General features: G+C 44.8%; 1 protein-coding gene across 1 annotated transcript in view; it reads right to left on the bottom strand.

Moving 5' to 3' along the window:
- Window positions 1-8190: 8190 nt before the first annotated feature.
- The window catches only part of ptpa (protein phosphatase 2 phosphatase activator), a 50096-nt gene continuing 40513 nt past the window's right edge, over window positions 8191-17773 (bottom strand). Inside the window, exon 10 of the mRNA XM_048613779.1 lies at window positions 8191-9167. Within this exon, the coding sequence (XP_048469736.1) occupies window positions 9093-9167 (75 nt within the window). The 3' untranslated portion in view covers window positions 8191-9092. The remainder of the gene's footprint in view (window positions 9168-17773) is intronic.

Here is a 17773-nt window from a genome sequence, read left to right on the forward strand (position 1 = left end):
GTGTGGGGTATATCGGTGTGTTACAGTGAGGAGTGTGGGGTATATCGGTGTGTTACAGTGAGGGTTGTGGGGTATATCAGTGTGTTTCAGTGAGGGGAATGGGCTATATGAGAGATATTTCCTGTATTGGTCGTCCCCTGGATCTCCACCCCTGTAGAAATGGTGGCTCCTACAACTGGCCGGTTCATGTGATGAGCTCAGACAGTTAATATGACTATTCAACTGTCGAAGCATTGCAAATGCACCCAACCCTCTATTTACAAAGCTAATGCTTTCCAGGAAGACGACCTTTCTCCCTTCCTTAGCCGAGGGACACAGGGATAAATTCTCACTGTTTAATCGGTGTCTTAATAGACTGTCAGACAGTCCTCACGTCATAAAGCCACTGAAGGAACTTTCCTTTCCCTTACCTGACCTCGGTGGCAGAGCATGGTGTGAACATTGGACCAAGTTGTGATATTAACTCGAGGTAGTAACACACCTACAACGTGCTTACAAAGGCTCACACAGATACTAGCTCTCTGCCCCTTCCTCAGACCTGCCTCGTCTGGGCTGCACTCTATGATCCAGTGCTCTCTAGTGGTGTTTCACATAAATGACATCGGCCAAAACTGTCAATTGATGTAAAACATTGGTCAGAAAGTTGTTACTTGTGAACCTCACTTGTACAATGTATTATTTAGGGAACACACTAAACAAGGAGCAGGCGTCAGTGCCTTCAGATTTCTCCACCATTCAGCATGATCACAGCTAATCCTACATTCCAACATCACCCTCTCCCCACAGCCCCTGATGGATTTCCAGAAGCTAAATCTATTTCTTATATTCAGTGGCCCAGCCTCTACTTTCTGTGGAAGGAAATTCCACGGGTGCACCAGCACCTCGTTTCCCAGCTCGCTGTGAAATTGCCAACTACCGATATCCTTTCCCTCCCTTTCTTATCAAAACTATAGAGTGCTACAGTCATACAGCATGGAAACAGACCCTTCGGTCCAACCAGTCCATGCCAACCATGATCCCAAACTAAACTAATCCCACCTGCCTGCTCCTGACCCATATCCCTCCAAACATTTTTTAACTGTGAGAAATCTAGAAGTGAATCTAGAAATAAGCCTGAATCTCAGGAGCAGCTGCAAGATCCACATTACTCTCAGTCCATCATTTCAGAATATGAGTCTTAAAATTATTCATGGACACTGCTTCTACTCCCTTTGGAGAAAATGTTCCAAAGTCTCACCACCCTCTGAGAAAGAAATGTCTCCTAATCTCTTTGATGGGTGACTTCTTACTCAAAATGATCTCTCGTTCTAGATTCTTCCATTCAACCTGTCAAGATCTCTCAGGATTTTATATGTTAAATCAAATTGCTTCTTATTCTTCCAGAATCCAGCAGAAAAAAAGTCCAGCTTGTCCTCTCTTTCCTCATAAGACACTCTGCCAATTGCAGATATTATTCTAGAGTCAGAGAGTCTTAGAGCTGTACAGCACAGAAACAGAACATTATGTCCAACTTGTCCATGCCAACCAGATATCTGAATCTAATCTAGTTCCATTGCTGGTATTTGGCACATATTCGTTTAAACCCTTCCTATTCATATACCCATCCAGATGCCTTTTAAATGTTGTAATTGTACCAGCCTCCACCATTTCCTCTGGCAGCTCATTCCATATACACACCACTCTGCGTGAAAAAAGTTGCCCCTTAGGTGCCCTTTAATTCTTTCCCCTCTCACCTTAAACCTATGCCCTCTAGTTTTGGACTCCCCTACCCTGGGGAAAAGACTTTGTCTATTTACCCTATCCATGCTCCTCATGATTTTATAAATCTCTATAAGGTCACCCTTCAGTCTCTTATGTCCCAGGGAAAATAGCCCCAGTCTATTCAGCCTCTCCCTTTAGCTCAAACCCTCAAATCCTGGTAACGTCCTTGTGAAATCTTTTCTGAACCTGTTCAAGCTTCCCAACACCCTACCTATAGCAGGGAGACCAGACCGAAAGGCAGTATTCCAAAAGTGGCCGAACCAATGTTCTGTACAGCCGCAACATGATCTCCCAACTCCTGTACTCAATGCGCTGACCAATAAAGGCAAGTGTACTAAATGCCTTCTTCACTGTCCTATCTACCTGTAACTCCACTTTCAAGGATCTATGAACCTGCACCACAAGGTCTCTTTGTTCAGCAACACTCCCCAGGACCTTACCATTAAGTGTATAAGTCCTGCTCTGATTTGCCTTTTCAAAATGCAGCACCTCACATTTATCTAAATTAAACTCCATCTGCCACTCCTTGGCCCATTGGTCCATCTGATCAAGGTCCCGTTGTACTCTGAGGTAACCTTCTTCGCTGTCCACTACACCTCTGATTTTGGTGTCATCTGCTAACTTACTAACCATACCTCCTATGTTCACATCCAAATCATTTATATAAATGATGCAAAGTGGTGGACCCAGCTCCAATCCTTGTGGCACACCACTGGTCACAGGCCTCCAGTCTGAAAAGTAACCCTCCACCACTACCCCCTCCACTACTACCCCCTGTCTTCTATCTTTGAACCAGTTTTGTGTCTAAATGGCCAACTCTCCCTGTATTTTATGTAAACTAACCTTACTAATGAAATTACCATGCGGAACCTTGTCAAATGTCTTGCTGAAGTCCACTTAGACAACATCCACTGCTCTGTCTTCATCAATCCTCTTTGTTACTTCTTCAAAAAACTCAATCAAGCTGCTGAGACATGATTTCCCATGCACAAAGCCATGTTGACCATTCCTAATCAGTCCTTGCCTTTCCAAATAAATGTAAATTCTGTCCCCCAGAATCCCCTACAACAACTAACCTGCCACCAATGTCAGGTTCACCCTGGCTTTTCTTTACCACTTTTATTAAATAGTAGCACCAACATTAGCCAACCTCCAGTCTTCCAGCATCTCACCCGTGGCTATTGATGGTACAAATATCACAGCACCTTTTCTGAAGTGCATCCAACTTATTTACATCCTTCCTTAAATAAGGAGACCAATACTGTGTACAGAACTCCACATGGTCTCACCAGAGCCAAGTATAACTGAAACATAACTTCCCTACTTCTATACTCATTTCCCTCTCAACAAGCTCTAAGAATCTAGTAGCTTTTGGAATTACTTTTTGTACCTGTAAACTAACGCTTCTGGTCAGTCTCCCAGTGGTCACCCCCAAAAACCTCAGCTCACCCAGAGGGAGCTCTGATGTTTGCAGCTTGATTTGCACCAAGTCCTGGTCACCGTCAACACCACCTCCTCCAAACACTCGCTGATCTACAATGGCACCTTGATTTTAAAATTTCTGTCCTTGTTTTCAAATATTTCCATACCCTCCATATCTCCGAGATCCCCAGCTTTCATCAGTCATGCCCTCAGCTATCTGAGCTCTAAATTCTGGTAGTACCTCCCTAAACCTCTCCACCTCTCTCTCACCTGTTTTAGGATACTACTTTAAACCTACATCTTTGACAAAGTTTTTGGCCAAGTGTGCTTATATCTCATGTGATTCAGTGTCATTTTATGCTGGATCAGTACTCCAATGGAACACAGAGGGGCATTCTTACTGCATTAAAGATGCTGCAAGTTGTTATTGTTTGATGTGATGCGGGATGCGGGGTGCGGAGGGTCACGCCTTTGAGGAACCATCATACCCACATTGAGCATCCTGTCCTCCATCATATTTCCCTCTTCTCCTCACTTCACTACATGTTGGAGTGTAATTCCCCAACTGGAGATCATCATGTTCTGCCTTGCCAGATTGCCACAACTCTAGGACAGATCTGGTCCTAGTCTGCATCGAGTCTGCGAGATTGCACCTCTTTGTCCTTATTCCTACTAACTTCCAGAAGCGGTTACAAGATCTGAGCCAAGATGATAGAAGCCATTCAGCCCATCATCCGATAAGCTCTCCAAATGACTTGGTGCTGATCTGCTGCTTTTTCGCTGTAACCTTGCATGACACCTCTATTCAAATAATCATCCAATGTCTGCATTCTGAAGGGTCACTAAACCCGAAATGTTAATTCTGATTTCTTTCTCCACAGATGCTGCCAGACCTGCTGAGCTTTTCCAACAATTTCTGTTTTTGTTTCTGATTTCCAGCATCCACAGTTTTTTGGGGATTTTTTTTTGGTCCAGCTGACCTCTTCAGTTGAACCTGTCTTCTTCATACTTCCAGGCAATGCATTTCACATCCTAACCACTCTGTGTGAAAAAGGCTTTTCTTACCTGGCACTTGCTTCCTTTTGCAAATTACTTTAAATCTGTGGTTCTTGAACTTTTTATGAGCAGGAAGTGTTTCAATGTACCGACTCTGTCCAGACACTCCGTGATTTTGAAATTTTCTGTCGAGTTTCCTCGTGGCTTTCTCTCAAACAGACACAGTCCTAACTTTGAGTCATAGAACTATACAGATCCTCGGTCCAACTCATCCATACTGACCAGATATCCTAAATTCATCTAGTCCCATTTGCCTGCATTTAGCCCATATCCCTCTAAACCCTTGCTATTCATGTACCCATCCAGATTAAATGTTGTAATTGTACCAGGCTCCACCACTTCCTCTGGCAGTTCATTCCATACACACACCACCCTCTGTGTGAAAAAGTTGACCCTCAGGTGCTTTTTAAATCTTTTCCCTCTCATCTTAAACCTATTGTCCCCTAGTTCTTGACTCGCCTACCCTGGCACAAACACCTTGTCTATTCACCCTATCTATGCCCCTCATGATTTTATAAACCTCTATAAGGTCACCCCTCAGTCTTTGATGCTCCAGGGAAAATATCCCCAGCTTATTCAGTCTTTCTCTATAAATCAAACCTGCTAAGCTGGCAACATCCTCTTAAATCTTTTCTGAAAAATCCTTTCAAGTTTCTCAACATCCTTTCTACAGCAGGGGGACCAGAATTGAACACAGTATTCCAAAAGTGGCCTAACCAATGTCCTGTACAGCTGCAAAATGACCTCCCAGCTCCCATACTCAATGCACTAATAAAGACAAGCATACCAAATGCCTTCTTCACTATCCTATCTACGTGTGACCCCACTTTCGAGGAACTATGGTTGAATTTAGAATACAGATGGAGAGTGTGAAGATAAAATCCAATACCAGGGTCCTGTGCTTGAACAAGGGGAACTACAATAAAATGAGGGAGGACTTAGCTAAAGTAGACTGGAGGACAGTGAAGGACACTAATAACATGCCAGTATTTGACAAAGAGATGAAGGTAGGTGAGGACCTGGAAACAATCATTATTACGGAAGAGGTAGTGTTGGGCAAGCTAATGGAGCTAAGGATTGATAAGTCTCCTGGCCCTGATGGAATGCATCCCAGGGTACTAAAAGAGATGGCGGGAGAAATAGCAGGTGCACTGGTGGTAATTTTCCAAAATTCGCTGGACTCTGGGGCAGTCCCAGCAGATTGGAAAACAGCAAATGTGACGCCACTGTTTAAAAAGGGAAGTAGACAAAAGATGGGGAATTATAGACCGGTTAGCTTAACCTCTGTAGTGGGGAAGATGCTTGAGTCTATTATCAAGGAAGAAATAGCAAGGCATCTTGATAGAAATTGTCCCATTGGGCAGACGCAGCATGAGTTCATGAAGGGCAGGTCATGCTTGACAAATCTTTTGGAATTCTATGAAGACATTACGAGCAAAGTGGACAATGGGGACCCAGTGGATGTGGTGTACCTAGATTTCCAAAAGGCCTTCGACAAGGTGTCGCACAAGAGGCTACTGCATAAGATAAGGATGCATGGCATTAACGGTAAAGTATTAGCATGGATAGAGGATTGGTTGACCAACAGGAAGCAAAGAGTGGGGATAAATGAGTGCTATTCCAGCTGGCAGTCAGTGACTAGTGGTGTGCCTCAGGGATCGGTGTTGGGACCGCAATTATTTACAATTTATATAGATGATTTGGAGTTGGGAACCACGTGTAGGGTGTCAAAGTTTGCAGATGACACTAAGATGAGTGGCAAAGCAAAGTGTGCAGAGGACTGTGAAACTTTGCAGAGGAACATAGATACATTGAGTGAGTGGGCAAAGGTCTGGCAGATGGAATACAATGTAAATAAATGTGAAATCATACATTTTGGTAGGAGTAATAGTAAAAAGGATTATTACTTGAATGGTAAAAAGTTGCAGCATGCTGCTATGCAGAGGGACCTGGGTGTCCTTGTGCATGAATCACAGAAGGTAGGTCTGCAGGTACAACAAGTAATTAGGAAGGCAAATGGAATTTTGTCCTTCATTGCTAAAGGGATTGAAATTAAAAGCAGAGAGGTTATGTTGCAGCTGTACAAGGTGCTGGTGAGGCCACACCTGGAGTACTGTGTGCAGTTTTGGTCCCCTTACTTGAGAAAGGATGTACTGACACTGGAGGGGGTGCAAAGGAGGTTCACTAGGTTGATTCCGGAGTTGAGGGGGTTGGCTTATGAGGAGAGACTGAGTAGATTGGGATTATATTCATTGGAATTCAGAAGATTGAGGGGGGATCTTATAGAAACATATAAAATTATGAAGGGAATAGATAAGATAGAAGTAGAGAGGATGTTTCCACTGGCAGGTGAAGCTAGGACAAGAGGGCATAGCCTCAAGATTAGAGGGAGCAGATTTAGGACTGAATTGAGAAAGAATTTCTTCACCCAGAGGGTCGTTAATCTACGGAATTCCTTGCCCAGTGAAGTAGTTGACGCTACTTCAGTAAACATTTTTAAAGATAAGGTAGATTTTTTTTGAACAATAAAGGAATTAAGGGATACGGTGAGAATGCGGGTAAGTAGATCTGAGTCCACGAAAAGATCAGCCATGATCTTATTGAATGGCGGAGCAGCCTCGAGGGGCCGGACGGCCTACTCCTGCTCCTAGTTCTTATGTTCTAACTATGAACCTGCACCTCAAGATCTCCTTGTTCAGCAACGCTCCCCAGGACCTTACCATTAAGTGTATAAGTCCTGCCCTGATTTGCCTTTCCAAAATGCAGCACCTCACATTTATCTAAATTAAACTCCATCTGCCACTCCTCGGCCCATTGGCCCATCTGATCAAAATTCCATCATACTCCAAGGTAACCTTCTTCGCTGTCCACTGCTCCTCCAATTTTAGTGTCATATGTAAACTTACTAACCATACCTCCTATGTTCACCATCCAGGTCATTTATATAAAAGACAAAAAACAGTGAACCCAGCACCGATCCTTGTGGCACACCAGTGGGGTGGGGGACGCGGTGGTGGGGAGGACTGTCTGGGTGGGATGCTCTTTGAGGAGTCGGTGGCCTGTTTCTACACTGTAGGGATTCTATTAAAAAAAACCCAGCCTACCACGAGGAACCTTGTCGAACACCTTACTGAGATCCATATAGATCATGTCCACTGCTCTGCCCTCATCAATCCTCTTTGTTACTTCCTCAAAAAACTCAATCAAGTTAGGGAAATATGATTTCCCACGCACTAAACCAAGTTGACTATCCTTAATTAGTCCTTTGACTAGTCTTTGAACCTTCAGTAAATGGAACAGCTACCCATACTGAATAATTCAGTGGGCTTCACCTCAATATTAGCCCAAATCCACTGTCCATTCCCTTGGCCTGAGAAAATCAAGGCCAACTGTATTGACCCTCACTCACTCGCCTCAGCACAGACCAGGGATTGAACCTGATCGAACCTAAAATCAGCTGAGCATTTCTCACGTGCAGAATTGGCAAAATGGCAGAGACATGCAGAAAGAAAGGTTCCCCAAACAGTTTGTTTTTTTGGAGAAACCACAGTCTCTTTAATGCTTTTTCTTTAATTAGATGCTTATAACATCACAGGAGTGGGTTCCAGTGAGGGGTTTAAATGTCATTGATAAACATTTCAGGCAGAGCCCTCTGGGTGTTCCTGATTGAGACACACGCAAACACACTGTAAAAGGGCCGACATTCTCAAAGTCCTTTAAATACTGCATTGCCTAATACTTTGTCACGAAGATGTTGATTTACTGCTTAAAGAGGAATGGTAGACTGTGAATAAATCCAACACATTCAGGAGATGGTTCACTTATTTAAAAGCCAACACTCCAAATCCACAGAAATGATGCAGTGGGTGCTGAGTGGAGGGTATGGATGGAGGCGGGAGGAGGCTGGTGTAGCGAGGCAAAATACCTTCCTGCTTCAAAGAACTGCGCCACTTTGCATTAAAATGAAACCTCTACTTTTCATAGAGTGAATTATTTTATTAAAAGCATCCATTCTCTCTGACTCAGGGCTGCAGCACTAGAGAGAGAGAACAGAGAACAACCTTGGACCAAGGAAGCACACTATTTTAGGCAAATATCCAAAACGATTCCTTCAAAATTAAAATGCCACCTGGTGGATTTAATTTGCTCTAGTCCTTTTCCGATGGATCAAAGGCACATTCTCCAGATTTTAATACTATTTTGTTAAACATTTCTTTTACCCAGCCGTGCCAAAGGGTTGAGCTCTTTTCAAACTGTTTTATAGTCGGACACAGAAGCTCTAATTTTTTTTTATTTTTAATCTAAACTTAAACTGGATGGTGGGCAGGGGTGGTTTAGGGACACAGCAATTTTCAAACCAAGTGCAGAGGACTGTGAACTCTGACACTGGCTGAATGGAAAGGGGGCAGACCACAAGATGCAGAGAAGCACGATGGAGATTTCACAGCAACGACAGAGGAAGCACACCCCCCATGGGCAATCACTGAGCAGGCAATGCCTGGACAACAGCAGGAATCGAAAAGCATGTTATCAGGTTGGCTTCTATCGTCATGACCGAGAGGCAGATCTGCATCGGAGAGAGGAGTAATGAAACCCTTGCAGCAGACTCGATGCCCATTTGCACCCAGGAAGTGCAACTGCCCCCGCCCAATTAAAATCCATGCCATTTCACTCCAGAGATATGCCATGTCCGAACTTGAAACGAAACCGAGAGAGAAAACAAATGTTATTAAAAAAGGGAAAAATAAAGTAGTCATGGGTTTTTGTTTGGTGGAAGTTTGTTTGTTTGCAGCTGATGGGGTAAGTTGGTTCCTGGCTGCCCACATTTCTGGGGCCCCACCGTGTCCTTCAGCTCAGGATCCCACTGGGTTGATGGTGAGCAAGCTGCCGAATTTGAAGTGCTGGATGACTGGAAATTTTTCAAGGCACTGGAAAGAAAAAAAAAGAGACACGTTAGGCCACAGGAAGGAAGATGGAGGCGTGTTCTCCTGCATTAACCAAACGGATTAAGAACATAAGAACCATCTGGCCCATCGAGCCCACTCCACCATTCAATATGATCATGGCTGATCTTTTGGCAGCTCCACCTACCCACCTGCTCACCATTAATGCCTTTACTGCTCAAAAATCTATCTTTGCCTTAAAAAACATTCAACAAGGAAGCCTGAACTGCTTCACTGGGCAGGGAATTCCACAGATTCACAACCCTTTGGGTGAAGAAGTTCCTCCTCAATTCAGTCCTAAAGCTGTTCCCCCCTTAGTTTGAGGCTATGCCCTCTTGTCTAGTTTCACCTGCCAGTGGAAACAGCCTCCCTGCTTCTAACTTATCTCTTCCCTTCGTAATTTTATATGTTTGTATAAGGTCCCTCCTCTTTCTTCTAAATTCCAATGAGTATAGCCCCAGTGTACTCAATCTCTCCCCATACGTCAACCCTCTCAACTCCGGAACCAACCCAGTAAGCCTCCTCTGCAACCCCTCCAGTGCCAGTACATCCTTTCGCAAGGAGACCAAAACTGTACACAGTACTCCAGGTGTGGCCTCACCAACACCCTATACAGCTGCAGCATAAACAAGATGCCTGACCCTCCTCCAACCCTCCCACACTCCCCAGGGCATTGCATTCCTCCAACTATGCTCTCCCTTGCCTTCCTCCATTCTTTCACCCCTCCCTCCGTAGGTAGCCGGGCCTTCAGTGTCTGGCTCCTTGGCTCTGGAATTCCCTCCATTAACCTCTCCTCTGCTCCTTTAAGATGCTCTTCAATTGTGACTGCTTTGATCAAGATTTATCCACTACCTGTTGCTGCTTATCTACTACCTGTTGATGTCAAATTGTGTTTGATAGCTGCTCTTCTGAAGTCCCTTTGTTATACCATGTTAGAAGGTACAACATCAACGCAATTTGTTGTCCCTCGAGTCTTTAAATCATCCTTCATTACTCGGTCGATACAACTCGTTACTTGCTCTGAGCTATCTTCTAAATAAAAACCAAAAGACCTGAAACGTTAACTCTGATTTCTCTCTCTCCCCCCACAGATGCTGCCAGACTTGCTGAGCTTTTTCAGCAATTTCTGTTTTACTGTCTGAGCTACCTTCTCCTTGTTGCCCTGATGCGCATTTCCTCCTCCATGTGTCAGAATCCAGGCATTTTACATTTTTTAAACAACTTAATCTTTCACGGAAGTGGCTGTCGCTGATGAGAGCTGCATTTATTGCCCATCCCTAATTGCTCTTGAACTGAGTACCTTGCTCAATGCTTTCGGAGGGCAGTTAACAATCAGCCATATTGCTGCAAATGTGGATTCTCATGCAGCTTTTGTTATTTAGAACACGTAAGGATGGCAGTTTTCCTGCCTTAAAAGGACATTATAACCAGATGGGTTTTTAAAACAAGCAACAATGTTCCCTGGTTGCTGTAAAGACTAATTTTGGTTTCATCCACCCTGTTAGAATTTGAACCCACATCCCCAGAACTTTATAGTCTCTGGTTTACTAGTCTAATGACTGTTACACTGCTCCCTCCACCGCCCCTCATAGCCCTGCAAGGTTTCCCACCTTTCCGTTCAATTTGGGGCGTTGTTTTATATCTGCTTCTGCCACCCTTTCAGGCAGCACATTCTGAAATCAAAACACATGGCTGCATAAAAAGAAGTCAGAAAAGTCACACGCCTGGTTTTAGAATCAATCACCACAATCAGAGTCTTCCAGTTACTGACTTCCCTGCCACTGCAAATACTTTCTCCTCATTCACTCTATCGAAACTGCTCATGGTTTTGAGCCCTGCTCCATTGTAACAAATAAAAAACCAAAGGAACTGCAGATGCTGGAAACAAAAGCAGAAGTTGCTGGAAAAGGTCTGGCAGCATCGGTGGACAGAAATCAGAGTTAACATTTCCGGTCCTTTCCTCTGAACTGATGATAGCTAGAAAAAAGTTAGTATTTATGCAGAAGATAGGGTGGGGGAAGAGGAGAGGAGTAAACGACAGATTGGGATAGAGCCCAAAGAGACAGAAAAACAGTTGGGCAGATAAAGGAGTGGATAACGATCAGCCTGGGAGAATGAATAGCGGCTGACGGGGACTATTAGTGGCTGACAATGGGTCAGTTGTGGTAGAAGCCCATGTGATGACGTGACTTGGTGTGTGGGAGTTGGGGTAAGAACATTGGAGAAGGTGCTCAGGCCCTGAAATTATTGAACTCAGTCCTGAGTCCAGAAGGCTACAACGGTCCTCAAGCGGAAAATGAGGTCTTGTTCTCCCAGCTTGTGCTGAGCTTTGCTGGAACACTGCAGCGAGCCTGAAACAGAGATGTTGGCCAGGGAACACTGTGGTGTATTGAAGTGGCAGGCAACTGGAAGCTCAGGGTCTTTTTTGCAGACAGAAGGCAGGTGCTCTGCAAAGCATTCACCCCAGTCTATGCTTCATTTTCGCCAATGTGGAGGAGACTTGACATATGTTCTAGGAGGAACCTCCACAGCTTTTCTTCACAAAACCTGCTCCTCAGATCTTGGACATCCTGTCTGGGCCATTTCAGAGGGTAGTTGAGAGCCAGCCACAGTGCTGTGAGTTTAGAGTCACGTGGCCAGACTGGGTAGAGATAGTAGATTTCCCTCCTCAAAGGTCATGAGAAAGTCAAGTAGGCCATCTCAATTTCAGCTCATTTTCCCTTCCATCCGTTATTTCTTCTCAGGTTCCTACAACACTCTGCTTTGTAAAAATGAACCAACCATGGCAATCCCTGATACAATTACAACAGGGACCATACCTCAAAAGTATTTCATCAACTAGCAGGGACTTTGGGATGTTCCGAGAACGTGAAAGGTGCTAATGAGAATGCAAGTGTGTCTTTTTCATTTTATAAAAGACAACTGAAGGTGAATAAGAAAGGAGACAGAGATATTATTACATATTTCTGGAGCAAGTGGGACATGAACCCTGATCTCCTTGCTCAGTGGTAGAGACACATAACACTGTTATAAGAGGTCCCAAGACAGGAGACAGATACTTGTTTTGGAAGCAACTACATCAAAAGGGCAGGCGAAACAGACATACATACAGGCCTGAAAAGATACAATGAGTTATTAAGGAGCAGCAGACTGGGTGATATACCCCATTCCTCTGAGAGACTGTACCCCAATGTTCTCTCTGGGTGCTGTAGGGGAGCAGCTCCAAGCAGCAGCATTTGCTGCAGGGAAATATTGCTGTGTCTCATCAACAGTACTGTCTGGGAGTTTCACTTTGCAAACTAGGAGATCCAGAGAAGGCAAGAAAAGGTCTTCTCTCCAATGAGAGCAGCAATAACCAGAGGACAACGTTTAAGGTAATTAGCAAAAGAGCCCCAGATAGGAAATTGAGGGGAGAAAGAATGATACAAGACTATGATATTGATGACTATGACTCAGCACAAAAAGGCACACTTCCTACATGATAGACTTTTACAGCACAGAAAGAGGACAATTGGCCAATCGGCCAATCATGTTAGCAGTCAACAAAGATCTGACTACACTAATCCCATTTTCCAGCTTTTCACCCATAGCCCTTGAGAATACGACCAAGCCAGTGAACACCTACATACTGCTTCCACGTTACCAGAGTTCCTGACTTACCCACCCATTCTGCCAATGAGTTCCAGATTCCCACCACCCTCTGAGTGAGAACAGTTCTGATCAACTTTCAGCTTTTTTTACCTTAAAGCAATGCCCTCTGGTTATTGACCCCTCCATTAATTGAAAAGCTGCCTTCCTAACCATTCTGTCTATTCCCCTTATTATACCCCTCCATCAGGTCTCTCTCATCTTCACTGCTCTAAGGAAAACAACCCCAATCTATCCAATCTTTCCTCAGAGCTCAGTCAGGATCCTGGTAATCTCCTCTGTACACTCTCTAGTTCAAACACATCCCTCCAGAACTGCACACAGTATCCTAGTTGTGGTCTAATTAGTATTTTATACAGTTCCAGCATAATCTACCTACTCTTATATTTTGTGCCTTCTTAACCATGTTATCTACCTGCCCTGTACGTTCAGGGATCTGTGAATTTGCACCAAGCTCCCTCATATCTTCAGCACTTTCCTGGGTCCAACCATTCACAGTGTAATACCTCACCTTGTCAACCCTCCCCAAATGCATTATCTCGCCTTTTCAAGGTTGAATTTCATTTGCTGACCAATCTGTCGATATTTTCCTGAGGTTCACAGCTATCCTCCTCACTATGTATCACCAATCATATTTTGTGTCAACTGCAAATTTCTCGATCATACCCCCCTCCATTTAATTCCAAATCATTAATGTAGACCCCAAATGCAACAGCCCCAGCACCAGAGCCTACAGAACCCCACTGCAAACATACTTCCAGTCACAGAAACATCCCTCCACCATTGCCCTTTACTTCCTGCCTGTCACCCAATTTTAGAGCCAATGTGTCACTTTGCCTCAGAACCCATGGTCTCTTACTTTCTTGACCAGTCTACCGTGAGGGATCTGATCAAAAGCCTTGCTAAAGTCCATGTAAACCACATCAAATGTCTTGCCCTCATCAACACTCCTGGTTACCTCCTCAAAAAAATTCAACTTTGTTAAACATGACTTTTCCACATAAATCCATACTGACTATCCCCGATTAATCTGTGTCTCTCCAAGCGCAGACATATTCTGCCCCTCAGAATTTTTCGAATAACTTCGCCACCACTGGCCAGAAGGTAAAGACACCATAGTGCCAGAGGACCGTAGGGCTGCTCTCTCGCTAGAGAGAGAGACGACTGATGCTGGTTTAACCTGAGGGTCACCATGCCTCAGACAAGGTGAGGGGTTGAGAAGGAGAGTCCTTCATGGTAACCTCAGTTGGTGCAGGAACTGAACCCACACTGTTGGCATCACTCTGCATCACAAACCAGCCATTAAACCAACTGACTAATAATTTCCTAGTCTATCCCTTTCTCCCTTTTACTTTTAAGTGATGGGGCAATATTTGCAGTCCTCCAATCTGGTGTCTCACCTGTGGCCAGGGAGGATTTGATGACGACTGCCAGGGCCCTCATATCTATACAGCTGTATAAAACTTTAGTTAGGCCACATTTGGAATATTGCATGCAGTTCTGGTTGCCACACTACCAGAATGACATGGATGATTTGGAGGGGGCGCAGAAAAGGTTTACCAGGATGTTGCCTGGTCTGGAATGTTATAGGTATGAGGAAAGGTTGGGTAAACTCAGATTGTTTTCACTGGAAAGATGGAGGCTGAGGGGCGACCAGATAGAGGTCTACAAAATTATGAGAAGCATAGAAAGAGTGGATAGTCAGAGGTGTTTTCCCAGGGTGGAAAGGTCAGGAGGATACAGGTTCAAGGTGAGAGGGGGAAGGTTTAGAGTAGAAGTGTGGGGATAATTTTTCACACAGAGGGTGGTGGGTGCCTGGAACACACTGCCAGTGCATGTTAGAAATGTTTAAGGTGTACCTTGACAGATATATGAATGGGAAGTGAACAGAGGGATAAAAACTGAACATAGGCAATAAGGACTGGATCTAAATAAGGGTTAGAATTGGCGCAGGCTTGATGGGCTGAAGGGCCATTCCTGTGCTGTATTGCATTGTATTGTATTATATTTCCTCCCTTGCTTCCCTCAATAGCTTGTACCGATTGGGATTTGGATACAGCCTGCAGATATATCCAGTTTTAAGGGTGCTAAAGCTGTTATCACCTCCTCTTCCTCACTCGAGGTTAATTTCTTCTAATATTTCACAGTCCTCCACCCTGGTTTCTATACCTGTCCTTTTCCATTTGGCAACAAATACAAATTGCTGGAGAAACTCAGCAGGTCCTGCAGCAACAGTGGGGAGAAAGCAGAGTTAACTTTGAGACCAGTGACTCATCATCAGAACTGTTGAGTGACAACATTTCATAAAATACTTAATGGGCTGTAAAGTGCTTGGGAATGCCCCGAGAATATTAAAAAGTGATTATATAAATGCCAGTCTTTCGCCCTCCCCTCTCTCCCTGACACACTGCCGGTGAGTTTAATAGTTGCTAGCTGCCAGGAACACTGGAACAAAGCACCACTTTAACTTTCAACTCTTTCCACTAAAAAAACTTCAGAGAGGTCGGTGATGTCATTGAAGAGGGTGAGGGCAGGGAGATAGGGAGACAGCTGGAATGCCAGGAATGTGGTGAAGATCTCTCAGAGTTTCAGTAGCTCAGTGGCTAATTCAGGCACACCAGGCAAGGCACAGGCACAGGCACACTGGGATAGTAGGAGTTAGGAGGCAACTAACAAGGAACAGTCTTCCAAAGTGACACCACCCAGAACTCAAAGCACAGAGAGCTATCCTAAGAAACAGGAAGGACGAGCAAAGTTCAACAAAACACCACTGTGAAAACAAAAGTTCCTTTTAATAGCAGTTAGGAGTCATAGGCACTGCGTTACTGGAGTAGCAATCTTGGACCTGATGATCCAGGGACAAGTTCAAATCCCACTACAGCTACTGGGAAATTCAAATTCTATTGAATAAACAAACCGGGAATACACAGCTAAAACGAATAATGGTGACCGTTACACTTTTGGATGATTGGAAAATGCCATCTGGTTCACTCATGTCCTTTAAATCTGCCATCCTGAACCAGTCTGGCCTACATACGAGTCACACAGCAATGCGGTTGACTCTTTCCTGCCCTGACATAGCCCAGCACACCATTCATTCATACTGGAAGTAGTGGCCTACCAGCACTATCTGAAGACTGATCACAAAATAGGTTTTTTTGGGGGGGGGGGGGGGGGGGGGGGGGGGGGGGGGGGGGGGGGGGGGGGGGGGGGGGGTGGGTTTGGATGCTGGTCGTACCAACAAAACTCTCAACCAGGGAATGAACTGTTAAAGAGATAGTAGGAACTGCTGATGCTGGAGAATCTGCGATAACAAGGTGTAGAGCTGGATGAACACAGCTCCCTATTTATTTCAGAATCCCCTTCCCCTCCCCCATTTCTGAAGAAGGGTCTCGATCCGAAACATCAGCCTTCCTGCTCCTCTGATGCTGCTTGGCCTGCTGTGTTCATCCAGCTCTACACCTTGTTATCAATGAACTGTTAAACTTTCTTTTTTACACATGGAATGAACTGCCAGAGGAAGTGGTGGAGACTGGTACAATTACAACATTTAAAAGGCATCTGGATGGGTACATGGATAGGAAGGGTTTAGAGGGGTATGGGCCAAATGCTGGCAAATGGGACTAGATAATTTTTTAAGGATATTCTGTCAGCATGGATGAGTTAGACTGAAGGGTCTGTTTCTGTGCTGTACATCTCTGTGACTCTAACATATGAACACAATGACAGCATCAAACACGCACAGGACAGGTACAGCACGGGTTTAGAAACAATAAACGTTCTTTTACTCTTTTAAACTGAAAATAATGCTTACTGTACACTGTCCCTCCCCATCAAACACTCCCAGGTCAGGGACCGCACAGGGTTCGATACAGAGTAAAGCTTCCTCTACACTGTCCCCATTGTACAGTCCCTGGACACGGTCCGCACAGGGTTAGATACAGGGCAAAGCTCCCCCTACACTTCAATTTGCTGTGACGGTGGCAGGGTGATAATGTCACTGGCAATCCAAAGGCTGAGACTAATGCACTGGGGACTTGAGTTCAAGTCCCCTTATGAGATATACCCCTTACAAAACCAAGCAGGAATTCAGAAGAAACCTCTTTCACCAGTGAGTCGGGAGAATGTGGAACGCGCTCCCAAAGAATGTGATCAAGGTGATAAATATGGTCATATTTGAAGGGGAGCTGGATAAACACACATGAGGAAGAAAGCAATAGGTGGACAGACTAATGGAATGAGTTGAGATGGGACCGGGAGGAGGCGGAGGTGGGACCGGGAGGAGGCGGAGGTGGACCCTAATGACCAGCACACAATCGTTGGGCCAAATGGCCTGGTTTGTACTGTAAATTCAATGCAAATTAATTTCATAAAAAGACATTTCAGAACCTAGTAATAAAGTAAAGCAAGCTGTTCAGATGAAAGACTCCAACTTGTCCAGAACCAAATCATTTTAAGTTTGGCTGACATTTCTGAACAGAGAGGGAATGCACTAATGCAGTATGTAACAGACCACACAGGCCTCTCATCCAACTGCCTGTTACAGCAACAGGCTGCCTTTTGTGTAGCATTTAGCCTCGAGAAACATTTCAGCTTGGCTTCCTCTGACGGAAGAATTGTGCTTCAGGAAGGAGGCCTTGCCCATGACGGCTGTCTCAAACACTTCCTCCTGGGCCAACATCTTAAAGTCACAGCGAGCTGGAAAAGGAAGGTCAGTCCCAGCCTCTCCAATGTTTCTCCCCGACACCCAAACCGACACACACCACCCAGCTCTGTCCCCCTATCCACCTTCAGCAGGCCACTGCAGGGAAACCCCCGAATCCCCATTTCAGCACCAAGCATTGCTATTCAGAAACTCAGAACATCCAGCAGCAGGTGATGTCCAGAGATACAGCTGGCTTCCCCCTCTCCCTCACTCAATACACACCCCTGCACCCCCACAC

This window comes from Rhincodon typus, chromosome 28 (genome assembly GCF_021869965.1).
Source record: "Rhincodon typus isolate 14 chromosome 28, sRhiTyp1.1, whole genome shotgun sequence".
In the NCBI taxonomy this organism is placed as follows: domain Eukaryota; kingdom Metazoa; phylum Chordata; class Chondrichthyes; order Orectolobiformes; family Rhincodontidae; genus Rhincodon; species Rhincodon typus.